This window comes from Poecilia mexicana, unplaced genomic scaffold (genome assembly GCF_051168715.1).
Source record: "Poecilia mexicana isolate PSO_F unplaced genomic scaffold, ASM5116871v1 scaffold_15, whole genome shotgun sequence".
Taxonomy (NCBI): Eukaryota; Metazoa; Chordata; class Actinopteri; order Cyprinodontiformes; family Poeciliidae; genus Poecilia; species Poecilia mexicana.
In genome coordinates this window covers 15,821,958-15,835,435 of record NW_028263384.1, presented here as the reverse complement: position 1 = coordinate 15,835,435, position 13,478 = coordinate 15,821,958, and the positions used below count along the sequence as shown (strand labels likewise).

Sequence of the window (13,478 nt, the reverse complement as noted above, 5' to 3'; positions counted from 1 at the left end):
AATACATAAAATTGTTACCCTTTGGTAATTAAACCTACTTTGAGAGTGTTTTTTTTTGTTTTTTTTTTAAATAAAGTTTATTGAAATGTATTAAAGCGCCTCTTTTGAGCGCTCTCGTAAAAAAGTGAAGTAGGACAGAGCGAAATTCGGGCTATGATCAGATATGGAACCACTTCCATCACTAACCCAGACGATCCTTTCCTGACTGGATGAAGGGTTATTCCCCAGTAACCTCGTCTGACCTCCAGGTCTCTTTCCTTTCGGCCCAGGCTGGCCTTTTGCAAACTTCTTGTGTGCAAATTAGGATTAGAGAGAGAGAGACAGAGAAAGAGAGAGAGAAAAAAAGGCTATTTGGAAGGTGGTGATGGGGGATTTCTTGGTGATGTTTGTGGATTAAGGTTTAAGAAGAGACGATCAGCAAGATGAGAGAAAATAAGAAAGACCTCTGCGGTCTTTGATGAAAAAAAAAGCCTTATAAATAATTTCTAAACGTTATCTGTCAAATTTTTCAAATGGCAAAAAGACATCATGTATTAGGAATGTGTATTAAAATAGTCAAAGGTCAAAGATCATCTCAGCTGCCTGACAGTCACAGAAGACGTGTTTTAGATGCTAAGGCAGTGCTTCAAAGGGAAGGTGAGTGTGCTGAGGCGCAAAGTTTATGGAAAACATGGCGATGCAGCAGAACGAATAAACAAGATGTTCAATAAGCCATTTTTAATGTTATTTGCAGACACCAATAGGCCAATTCGTTTCCGGATGGGTCCATGTGTTTTTCTTACTGTTGTTGTTATTATTTTTTTCACACATTCTTTCAATTTTTACACTCACAAATATCTGAAGTTGTGATGAACCATAATACATAGTGAACTGATAGAATAGCTAACAAATTATCTCTTGAAAATCAACATTAGTTTCACTTTAATATTAAATCAGTACAAGCAATTTCCAAAAAAGATCTATTTTCTTGGATAAGGTTTCAGTTTTTATTATTTTCCATTTCTCTTTTGTGTCTTACTTACAGAGTGTAGTCTCGTATTTGTACTTTAACATAAGTGAACAAAAAAAGAAAACAAACAGTAAACAAGTAAGAATATTTGATTCTTATTAAACGTGGATCCTCACTATAGTCTTCTCTGCCACAGTTCCAGATGTTTAAAAATGTTGAATTCACTGACCTTGGATAAGGACAAAGTTTAGGGAAGGATCTATTGATGTTTTCTCTTTTCCATTTTGAAGAATAGATAAAACAAAACGCCTCTGTGTCACATCATATTTACACTCTGGAAAAAGAGAAGACATATGTTACCAGTAAAAGTTTACAGACTACTCTACACAATTTAAGAAAACACGCTTATTCTGTGTGAATTCTTAGGGATGCCACTTACTTTTGCACTGGTATTTTTAGCAAAAATAAAAATTAAAAATAAAAAAATTTCCCCTCTACTGAATAAATAATCAACAACATGACTTTGATTATAATTGTTCTTATTTGCTCTGTGATGGACAGATGACCGGTCCTGATGACCACAGGAGATAAGCACCAGCCCCGCTCAAACCCCTGGATGAATGGAACAATAATAATCGTGTATCCATTCATCCATTATCTAAACATGCTTGTGCTTGCAGGGCTGTAAGGGGAGCTGGTGCCTATTTCCAGAGGTTACTGGGTGAGAGGCAGGGTACATGCCGGACACGTTGCCAGTCAATCACAGGGCAACATAGAGACACACGGGACAGACAACAACGCACACACTCGCACCAAAGTACAATTTATGCAGACCAACTAACCTAACAGTCACATTTTTGTACTGCGGGAGGATCCAGAGTGAGCCCTTGCACGCACAGGGAGAAGATAAAAACTCCATGTAGAAAAATCTCACACCAGAATTTAAACTCAGGACCTTCTCGAAGGCCTGAGTTTATTATTTTTAGTGGTAGTAGCAGGACTCTATTTTACAGCTATATTGTAAAACTGCAGTTCATATTCTGCTGTGATTTAGAGGCCTCACCAAGATAAACATCGACAGGTATTAGCCGACAAGCCTTCTTACACAAATTCACCACTATCCCTCTGAAACTGTCTGCCAGAGGGAATTGTCAGTGGTATTGCATGGCATGAAAAGAGTGGCCTGACATTCAGCAGCCAATGAGCTGAGGGGTTGATGTCACTGTCGGGGTGACAGAGGTCAGCAGCGGTGACTCCACTTACAGTGGATTTGGACGAGACTCAGGCTGATGGCCGCCGTTCACGGCGACTCGAACACAAAGGGGCAGACCAAAATGTTGCAAAAAGCAAACAGGCTGGGCTGTTTTCTCACACCACAGGGAGGATGGACTGTGCAGTACTGCCCACTTGCCAGAAAGTCCCAAAGCAAATGGAGCAAGATCAAAAATTCTTCAGATGTTTGGACAGTCTTGATAGCAAACACCAAAGCCTCTTTGCTGACCCCGGCAGGGGAATTATCTTCCACCTCTGCCCACCTCTGAGCAAATCAGGCTTAAATACCCAGAACTGGAGAGGATTTGGTTGCCGGAGAGTACTCAAACAGAGCTGATGCAAGGTGACAAGCAGATTCAAACTCCCTCACCTCCCACACTGAGAAATGGTTACCTTAATTTATGGACAATTGAGCACACCTGAATGAGTTTTTAAACAAATATTCATTATAATTATTGAACATGTGGGTCAGGTGATGGGATGCTTTTTTTTTTTGTATGCCCTTCAATATCTGTGTGTGAAGCTGCCGTCCCTGTCCTCACACACACTTCCTCACTCTCTTTCATCTTGCGCTTGAGCTTCTGCTGTCATCTCCGTCATGCAGGAATCCAGGTGCTTTAAATACTCACTTTCAATCTGTGTCTTCTGAGAAATGGAGTGGATGTATAAATATTTTTCCTGTTCAGAATATTTAAAAAAACAAGTACAACCTTGTTGCATAAGTTTGGTTTATTTATTTTACATACAGTAGATACAAAACATTCATTTGAAATAAAAGTGCCATTTCCCAACACAATACAAGTGTTGCTTTGTTATAGAGAAAAATTTGACAAATATTACAATGGTACTTTCAAAAATGTCATAAAAAGTTTTATTTGTATCTCAGGCAAATTCTTGTTTGGTGAGAGAAAAGTCTAAATAGATCATTTTTGATTATTCGTTGTCTATCACTTTAAACAAACAATGCTGACAGGGGCTATAATTGCAGAATAAAAGCTTAAAGAAACCAAACATGTAATTATTCCTCCTTTATTTGTATAATTCACTATAAGTTTTCAGGAGGTGCACAACCATCATAAGGCATTTGGGCCAAACATTTACGTACTCTAACATATGAGAAAAAAAAAAAATCATCTCATCCATGTCTCATTGGAATATTTTACCGAGATGGATAACAATAATAACTGAAATAGTATTTTCTCAGGGTAGAGTTAAATACGTAGTCTGATGTGGCGTTTTATCTAACCGAGAGCAAAAAACTGAGTCGCGTCGGATAACTTATTCCTTTATGAGAAGAAAAACTGACACTACGGATGTCAAAGCATCCCCATGTGGTACTATGGTCGCTCTTCTTCTATGGCCACAGTAAGCAACAGCCAAATGGAGGCCTGACTGAGCTGACTTTAATTTTCAACAAGCCAGCCTATGTTTTAGTCGGACTAAATCGCCAAAAGTAAATTAAAAATAAGCGGGGGAAAAAAAAAAAAAACATATAAATATCAGCTAAAAATCCACATTTTCTCGGGCGCACCAAAGCACCACGGACTAAAAGCAAAGTGACTTCAGTCTTGCTTGCAGAAAAACCATAAAGCTTCCAAAGTGCCAAAGACAATTAATAACCAGCAAGTAAATGTAGAAATATAATGTGCAGAAAACCAGTCTGTAATTAATTACTGCCTCTAGACATAACTTACACACATTTTATATTTATATATTTTTGTTGATGCCATTTTTCATCTGATCCAAAAAAATAATAATACATCCACTCTCTTAATGACACTTTAATATTATAATGAAAAAGCTGTTTTGCACACGTAGTCAAATCTCTACTAGTTGCAAAAAACACTTGGTGAAGACACTTCAAAACTTAAAAGAGGTTCACAACTTTTAATGGAAACAACTCTTTGAAGCCGATATTAGTCTCACAAAGAAGCATGGTAATCGCCACCGCACCAGTGAAATCGCTGCTGCACTCGTTGCTACGTTCTGCCTCGGTCCGTCGTGTCGGCTCACTCAGAGTTTCTAGCGCGGCTTCGCCCTCGTACTCAGCCACTTTTGTGGCTGCCGTCACCTGTTCGCTGAATGCGAGCGGCGATCATGTCTCCGGAAACCCTCTTGCGGTCTCTGGCCAGACCCAAGAAGCACATGAGGTTGATGAAGGCGGTGGTGATGTTGATCTTGCAGCCGAACTCGCTCGTAGCGTAGTCGAAGGGGAACGTGTGATGGTAGTTGTGGAAGCCCTCGCCTGGGAGAAAACACAAATGATGTCATGTAATGTCTCAATCTTTTATCGCTGTGGACGATGAAATTTGATCCCAGAGGTTTCAGAATGGGCCATCATTCAGCTAATTGGTTTACTGCCACTGTATCCAGTTTCCTGTGCATTACCTAAAGGATGTGCTCCCCACAGTCGGTGAGGAACTTGGAAAAAGGCCTTTTTGTACAACGACTCTTCCACCAGCAAGAAACTTAAAGAAAAGGACCTGAAGCTGTGCAGCATAATCCAAATGAAGGATTTTAAAAACAGAGGATAGATTTTCCGGCTTCTAATGGTCTATTGTCTCCTGAGTCAGCTAATTTGTTGTATGAATTATTGTCTATTAGCACAGAATTTAGGTTAAAATGGGGTCAACAAGAATGAAAATCCATTTCTCAATGTAATTTATTTGTAAAAAATAAATAAAACAATAAAAAAGGGTAACACACACCATGTGACATATGATTAGAAGCAATTCAAAGAATTAAGTTAGAATCTGGAAATCCAAAAATGGTGGATTGTCTTATAACGATGTTCACAAGCCTCCCAAATCTAATTTCGTATATTATATCAGATTTAGACCATCTCAGAGTTAATCTGTGACCCTCCCAGCCAAGATTCCTCCAGCGTGACGGGAGATAAATGTGAAGTCAGATGGTCACTTTGTTGACTTGGTAACTCTGTCAGAAGTGAAAATACTTTTGTGGATAATGATCCTGCATAGGATCTATGCAGTTAATGCAGTCATTAACTGCATAGAAATATTTCAATTAGTGCTTCTGCCGTCCCTTTGTCCCTCATCATCACATTGTGCTCACTTTAGTTTGTCGTTGTGATGCAGGAGCTTCTAGCTTTTATTTTTAAGAAATCTATAATAAAAATATACCCCAAGTAAATCCAAGGTTTTTACATTTTAGGACAAAGTAAAAAAAAAAACAATCTGGTCTTTACCAAGTTTTACAAATGTCAAATGTACAGAAATGCACAGCCCACTACACTGGTGTTATTGATAAGGGCAGATGAGGACAAAATGGAAGAGCTGTGTAAAAACCCATTAACTAGCTTGCAGAACCACTCTTAGCAGCAAAAACTGCTGACTTTATTGGTCTTTCACATTGTTGTGGAGGGATTTTGTCTGTTGGTTCAGTTCATTGAGGCTTGCTAACTTTTGTTTCTGCACAACACTGCGAAGGTCACATCACAGCATTTCACTCAGGTTGAGGTTTAGTCTGATTGGACTACTGAAACATCTTCATGCTTTTCTTTTTCGAATGCAGATTCACTATTGACAATTCACCATAGACAATGTCTTTCCTTCAAATGTAAATATCTTATGAGTCAAAAAAATCCTGATACAAAGGACTTTTCAATTGAAAAGGGGTTTAAGTCTTTTTTATTAATAAATTCTCTAGGAAGATTCCTGCGCATTTGAGCTCAATAGCTGGTTCAGCGGCAGCTGAAAAGAAAAACTTACAGACTTCTGCTTTTACAAATGACAACATGCAAACGCTTTTGGCAGAGCCCCAGCCTGCGTGACTTTGAAAGACAACCCAAGAGTGTTAACCTTCAGCCGCATCAAGACACAAAATCATTACTGAAAAGCTAAAAATAATTAATGAATGCTCACCTATGGCACTAAGGGCCACAAATGGATTTTCCCTTGGATTAATAGTCTTGTCATATGGTCTGTTGCCCCACATGTGTGCAGCGCTGTTCACCAGCCAGGTTGCGTTGAGCACCACAGTGTACCTCAGAAGCCCAGGGACAAAATAAGCCACAGCCAGGGATTCGCCCCAGAAGTACCAGGGCACCAACATGGGGAAAAGGAAGCAGAGCAGAACGACAGACAGCTTGTAGTGCCTAAAGGAGAGCAAAGAGATAATGTCAAAAGTCACAAAGTGTCAACATAAGCAGGGGGAAAAAATGCAAATGTGGAACAATGTGAAGCTAATAAGTATCATAAGAGCATAAAAAAGTTATATGCCTACAAAAGCATCTACTGCAAGACTAGTCCAGAGACAGTGCCTGAAACAACATTTATGCTACTATGCTATTCCTGAAAAACTACTGAAAGTCTGGGATTGCTTCCAACTGACCAAGGATGAGGACAAAATGTCCAGTCAGTGGAAACATTGTTGTCATAGTCACACTATTATCACATTGGTCACTTTAGCCAGACAAAGAGTTGTCACATGAATTACAGCATCATCCGTAACCCATACTGCATTGCATAAATGTACGATACATCTTTATTGCTAACAGTTGCAGTGGATTAAAAGCATTGCCAAGTATTGCCTCCTGCTGGCAGGGGGACTGCATGTCGCAACACAACAGTTGAACTTTTCCTCACCTTCTCTGGAACATCACCACTGTGTCCGCCCTCAGGTCTCCCAGCTCCAGCTTCCGTCCCTTTTCGAGGACGTCGGGATGTTTGCGAACCAGCAGCCAGCCGATGTGGGAGAAGAAGAAGCCCCGCTTGGCGTTGTGAGGGTCTGCATCCGTTTCTGAGTACTTGTGGTGGACACGGTGGTCCCTGGCCCACTCATATATGTCATTCTTTACATTGAGGGGAAAAAAAAAAAGTGACTTTGAAAATCATTGACAGATACACACAGAGGTCTCACACCACCAGATTCATGAGGGTCTACGCATATATTAAAATATTCAGGCTACAAATACAGTATCCTTCCATGGATAACACTACAAGCTTAGAAAACCACAGGCTTTTCCCTTCATGATAAAGCTGTTTCAGCACATTTTTTTTATGGCAGACGAGTTAAATCGCATAGCACCTTGTAAAACTATTCACACCCCTTGATCTTTTTATTGCATTTTCTAAATGCTCACCTGAACGTATTTTATTGAAATTTTATGTGACATACCAACACAAAGTAGGTCATAATTGTGAAGGAAATGAGAAAAGGAAACTCAAAAGTGACGCCCACAGTTGTCTTCAGCCCCACTTGCTCTGATGCACCTAAATAAATTCCAACATAATCCCTTGTCTACAGAAGTCATCTAATTAGTAAACAGAATCCACTTATGTAATTTCAGTTCAGTATAAATAAAATGCGCCAGTGGTTGTTTAGACAGTGTTGAAGGTCAAACGGCTTTTTAAAGACCAAGGAGCACAGAGAGGTCACGGATGAAGAAGACGAGTCCGAACTGTTCAAACTGTCATCAAACACAATTATACAAACCTACCAAGTTATGGCTGTCCACCTTAACAAATAGGCAGCATAAGGAGTGCATTAATCATTTTAACTCTGGAGAAGCTGAAGAAATTGAAAAACTGTCGGCAAGTCGGTCTTAGTTGTGCACTCCATAAAGTAGGCCTTGATTGAGTGGAGTGGCGAGAAGAATATAGTGTCGAACAAAGGTTACAAGAAGTCCTGTGAAGGGTTTGCCACAAGCCATGTATGGGACACAGCAAAAAAATATGGAAGAAAGTGTTTTGGACAGAAAAGAACAAACCTGTTTGGCCTACATGCAAATTGTTATACGAGATGAAAAACTGACTTTGTTGAACAAAAAGCTCCCTCATCATGAAAAACGGCAGTGCAGGCATTGAAATGGTTTTCTTCAGCAGAGTTGATGGGAATATTAACGGAGCTAAATACAGAGCAATCATGGAACAAAACCTGTTAGGAGCAGCAGAAGGTCGAGGGTCACCTTCCAGCAGGGAGGAAAAACTAAAAATAGTCAACGGGATGGTTTAGTGCAAAAGCACAGCCAGCTCCTGGAACGGTTGATTCAAAGTTCAAACATACAACCATTTGAGAATCTGAGAAAGACTTATCCATATCTTCTTTGATATAGCCTGAGCTTTTTTTTTTTTTTTAAAGAATTTATAACACAGTCAGTCTCTAGATCAAGAGAAATTTGACACTTCACAATTATACTCTTATTTGTTTTGCTCTGTCACACATCGTTCCATTCAAATACATTGAAGTTGTAACTTGGCAAATGTGAAAAGATCTAAAAGGTAAAAACAAAAAAGTATTTTGCAAAGACTTGCATCTACGGTTGAATGTTCTATATTTACATGTTTGCTTGTTTTACCTGAAATGCCATGGAGTTGCCAAGAGCGAGGAAGACTCGCAGGGGAACAGAAGCCTTATAGGACCTGTGGCTCCACAATCTGTGTGCACCAGCAGTCACACCAAGAGCACTTATCAAGTAGCACACGGCAGCTGGAAGAAAGAGAGAGGTATCTTACAGGGAAACTGTCTGCGCCACATTGAGATGAATTTTTACACCCATGAGAGCTGACTCACTAGGCTACCATGTTCTTTTTCATAACCCTCTGCTTCTTTAGAGAAACACTGGGAGTGTGCAGGTCAGCCCTCACACTTTTGGCTGTTGGAAAAACTAGTGAATGCATGTCTCTGTGAGGCCTAGACGGGACTAGCCAGGATCTGAGATCTGGGGGCTGACTGGCAACGAGCATTCTGCCATGAGCCTCACAATGGGATGTGTTCAGTGGAAGTGATTGTGCTTTGTCTTCTCCTGTGAAATAATATGGAAAAGACGGCAAAAAAAAATGCAGAGCTAGAGTAGAAACAGAGCAGAGATTGTTGGGGGACTTGAGTCACGCCACAACAGTCCACATATATAGGTCAAATTAATCAGCAAACTGTTTGGACGACAGAAATTAAAATAATTATAATTCGAGACGTCCCAGAAGCATGGGGATTGGACTGCTAGAGAAAATGTGAAGGGAATCTTTAAGATTTGAATATATTTTGAGTTTTGAAACAAAACTCAAATGAGACTCAAATGAGGAAGACAATTAGATGCAGATTTGGTGTCTTCACCCAAAAGCCACAGATTAATCTGAAATGCATCACAGTCTCTAGCATTATGGAAACTTGTTTTGCAGGCAAGTGTGCTGAAAACTGAACAAAATTCATCCAAATAAATGGTGCGAATACCATTGGTTGGTCAGTCACGCAGGTGAGAGTGTGTGGTTATCCAGTGCTGCTTCATGGTCATGGGTGTATGCTACAAAGGAAGGAAACATACAATCCCCACTGTCAGTGCTGTGTCGATGCTTCTTCACAAGAGATAGGGAAGCTTTCCAGAGTTGAATAGAGTATGTTTAAAAACAGTATAATCTTAGGGGGAAAAAATGCTACAGGCTGCAGAAAAACACTTTAGACTGGGACGGTGGTGCACCTTCCAGCAGGACCTCAACCCCACACACAGTCAGATCGACAACAAACTGGTTTAGATCATTCAAACCTACAACCATTTGAGAATCTGAGAAAGACGTTCTGGAATGCCCCAGTTAAAGTCCAGACCTACATGTTATTGATAGAATGCGTAGTTCATCTGTCAGACTCAAAGATGTCTGCATGTATTGTTCTGAAGGTCTGTTACTGATCCAGAGGCGTGCTACAAATGAAAGTTATCCTTAGGAAAACTGTGTCTCACAACTGAGTCGAGCAAAAAGGGAACAGGCTCAAGCAAAGGAGAGAGTCCACTTCCTAGGGGCCCAAAATGGATCCTGAATGGTTTTGGTTAGGCCTCCAATAATCTACAACGATTCAGCTTAGTTTCTATGCACCAAGTCAAAATTCATTCAAAACAATCACAAAGATCTATCCAACCATAGTCTTCCGTATAGATATTATTTATTCAAATTAATGTAAGACAGGAGAGAGTACGGTTCAATCGGTTGCAACCTTTATTCCTTTTTCACTTTAATGTCCTGCATCGGACACCAATTTCTATCACCCATTTCTAACTCTCCCCATAACAGCATTATTAAAGTCCAGAAAATCAGTTCTGGCTTTTGGTTTAGGTGTGTCAGGCCTAAATTATTTGGTCACACCTTGGAAAACTTTCCAAAGACGCCCCTGCAAAAACAACACAACTAGCTGCAACATCATGAGGTGTAGAGCTAATTGCCCTTATATTTGGAAATAGATTATATTAGCTTTATTTACTCAATTTACCATTTGACTCAAAATGAAATTGATTATAGAAATGGATGCTATATAAATCATCAGTGGGTTGAAAACCTTCATGCAGGCCCTCTCATTAAAATTAGGCCAGAGTGACTCATTCTCCATTATTCCCACAGGCTTGATCCCCTCAGGCAGTGTGCTCTGTGGTTCGCAGTGCTCACACAGCATCAGCGCATTCTATTCAGACAGAAATCAGCAAATACTCACTCCATCCAAGAGTTAGCCACGACGCGGAAGGGATTAGAACCAGTCCATAAAGCGCTCCGACATGCAGGAAACCCATCAGGATGATGTTCCTCCACACCAGGATCCTGGGCGGCTTCTTCCCCTCTTTCTCTCTGTAGGTGTCGTCAAAAACGTCGTCCACGGTCGACGTCTCCGCCATGGCATCCCCGTTCTGCTGCTTGTCGGCGCGATGAATCCTGGTTTCGGTCATGTTTCTGCAGCGGGGAAGCACAGCGCGAGCAGAACAAGGGGACGGTGTTATTCCGTCTGATGCGCTGCGCAGCGTGATGCGGACAGAGAGAGGAAGGCACGGCGGCGGGCAGCTGCGCTCATGTACTCCTGCAGCGCCCACAGCGGGCAGCTGCAGCTGGACTGCCAGCCGTCAACAGGAACCTTCTCGTTGAAGTCAATGTTTTTCTGCCTGATTAATTAAAAATGACTTGTCCATCGCTTATAAGGAGATTTTTGTGGGGTTTTTTTTTTATTTATGATTCAAAAATAGACTCTCCTTATATTTTTGTAATTTATTTTTTTTTGCACTAGTTATATCTCTCAACTCAGGAAATATATAATTCTTACTGGCACATCAAACCAGGAAGTGTAAAAATGATGGAGATTGGCGTAGAGTCGACCATCCTCCCACCTGTTACGTTCTCTTGTTTTTCCCCCCCATACAGAAGGGTGGCTAATAAGAAGTGGGTCACATTTATTCAATAAATTTATGGCTTGATCTTTTAAAATTTTGTCGTTTTTTTTCCCTCCCCCTTGTCTTATGGAGATTATCTGTTTTACTTAAACAGGACGTTTTCCTGAAGATCAACACAAAATGGAAAACAAGCACTGTACATGTCAATGTTTTTCCCCAGTAAATATAACATTTCCATTGGAATTCACACTAGATCAGTGCTTCTCAATTCCGGTCCTCACCGCCCCCTGCTCTGCATGTTTTAGATGTGCCTCTATGCCAGAACAGCTGATTCAAATGATTGCATGACCATCAAGTCCTGCAGAAGCCTGTTAATTACCAAAATATTCATTCCAGGTGTGTGGCAGAAGGGAAACACCTAAAACAAGCAGGGCAGGGGGGGCCTGAGGACCGGAATTGAGAAACACTGCACTAGATAGATGTGAAAACTAAAGCAGTCCATAAATAGAATAGACACAAACTAGTCCATGTATGAAGTTATCTGTTATGATGTGATGGAACAGGGAGTAAATATTGAAATACCTGAAAAAAAAAGACATTCAAAAAAGCCAAGAAATCAGCTGGAATCTGTCAGCAACTAGAAAGCTCTCCCACTAGTATATGCTAACCAATAACATCTGATTTAATATTAACAGGAAGAGACATTCGCAAAAGAAAAAAAAAACAGTAAATGTTGAGAAACATACTGATGACAACATTACAGCTGCTTTTCTAAGCTTCTAAATGTTCCAGAAGGTGCTATTGCAGCCATAATCCAGAAGAGAAATGCCCATAATTTTACCATAAACTGATCAAGGCCAGATAAGATTTGTAACAGAGGAGTCGAGTTGACCAGGAGACTTAAGCATTGCATTAAACCGCAATGGCCTCGACGCACATTCACTCCACTGCTAAAGAAAAAGGAATATGAAGCCACAATGAAACACTGAACGCCTCTACATTCAGTGTTTCAATCAGTAAATTAAAATTTAAGATTTCCCCAACATTACCTTTTTTTTTTTTTTATTTCCAGAATGGTTAGACGATAATGAGCGACAGAGAGAACAAACATTCAGACTCGAGTTCATTGACAAGATGCATATTTTCAGAGCAACTACTAAAGCAATGCAAATTGCTGTTAACATGATTGCGATTGGAGAAACTTCTTACCTTTTGTTGTTCTTGCACCAGGTCAGATGTAGGCAACACTAAGAGATGCAACACTCTTCCTGCCCTGAGGTGGTTTTAAAGCAACATCCTGCTGCAGGTATAAGCATTCTATTGGCTGTTTGCTCCACCAATGTTTAACTTTTTTTTTTTTTTCCTCCAACTAAATCTTTACGTAACCCGGAGCTCTTACCCAATCTTCTGGAGCATCTCAGTCTGATGTTGTCAGGATTAATCATTGCAAGAGGTTGCAAACAAAGGTCTTCCATTTTGCACCATGATGTCACCCACCAATGAGTTCTGTTTTTGGATAGCATGATATTATAATTGTGCAATTCATCTCTGTTCACAGATCAATTTTCCTTTTTTTTTTTTTTTTTTTTTTTTCCCCAAATATAAAGTTCAGAAATGTTTTGCTGGGATACATGGGGAATGTGGAAAATGTTATTTTGGTTCCATTCGCTTTACCTTCCAGTTGAACTTAAAATAGTTTGTGTAAACTTTGCAACCAAAAGAAAAAGCAAAAAAAAAAAAAAAAAAAAAAAAAAAATTGCCTTGCATGATGCAACTTTAAAAAATGCAAAGAAATACATCCTTAAATGCTAAACCTTACAAAGGTTCTGTAGGCCTGGACTTATACAAACTTCAAAAAGTCCCTTTCCTTGTCCTTTTTTCCATATGCAGACACTGAAAACGTTCATCCAGCAAAACAAGGCAACTTTAGCCCAGAAACATGACCTCAGATAAACGAAGGTAACCTCTGGAGAACACATCTTGCCCTCCTACTGGACCCTGCTTGTTCTGACCTTACGTGAACTGGAGTAAGTAGGATGAGCTCATAATCATGAATCAGATGATTTGAGTCTTGTGACTGAAAGAATCTGAAGAGGTAATGGCACCCTCTGTTGTATAAATGTGGGTACTGCCTGTCTGAAGCAGACAGAAGCAGGA

At 40.1% G+C, this 13,478-nt stretch overlaps 1 protein-coding gene across 1 annotated transcript; it reads right to left on the bottom strand.

Annotated features, from left to right (window-relative positions):
* Nucleotides 1-2,932: 2,932 nt before the first annotated feature.
* On the bottom strand, nt 2,933-12,636 carry scdb (stearoyl-CoA desaturase b). Its single transcript, XM_014968735.2, has 6 exons — nt 12,531-12,636; nt 10,658-10,890; nt 8,541-8,671; nt 6,829-7,034; nt 6,106-6,338; nt 2,933-4,466 (listed from the first exon to the last, which is right to left on the bottom strand). Exons 2-6 carry the CDS (start codon nt 10,884-10,886, stop codon nt 4,267-4,269), a joined length of 999 nt encoding a protein of 332 aa, XP_014824221.2. The 5' UTR covers nt 10,887-10,890; nt 12,531-12,636; the 3' UTR covers nt 2,933-4,266.
* Nucleotides 12,637-13,478: the final 842 nt, after the last annotated feature.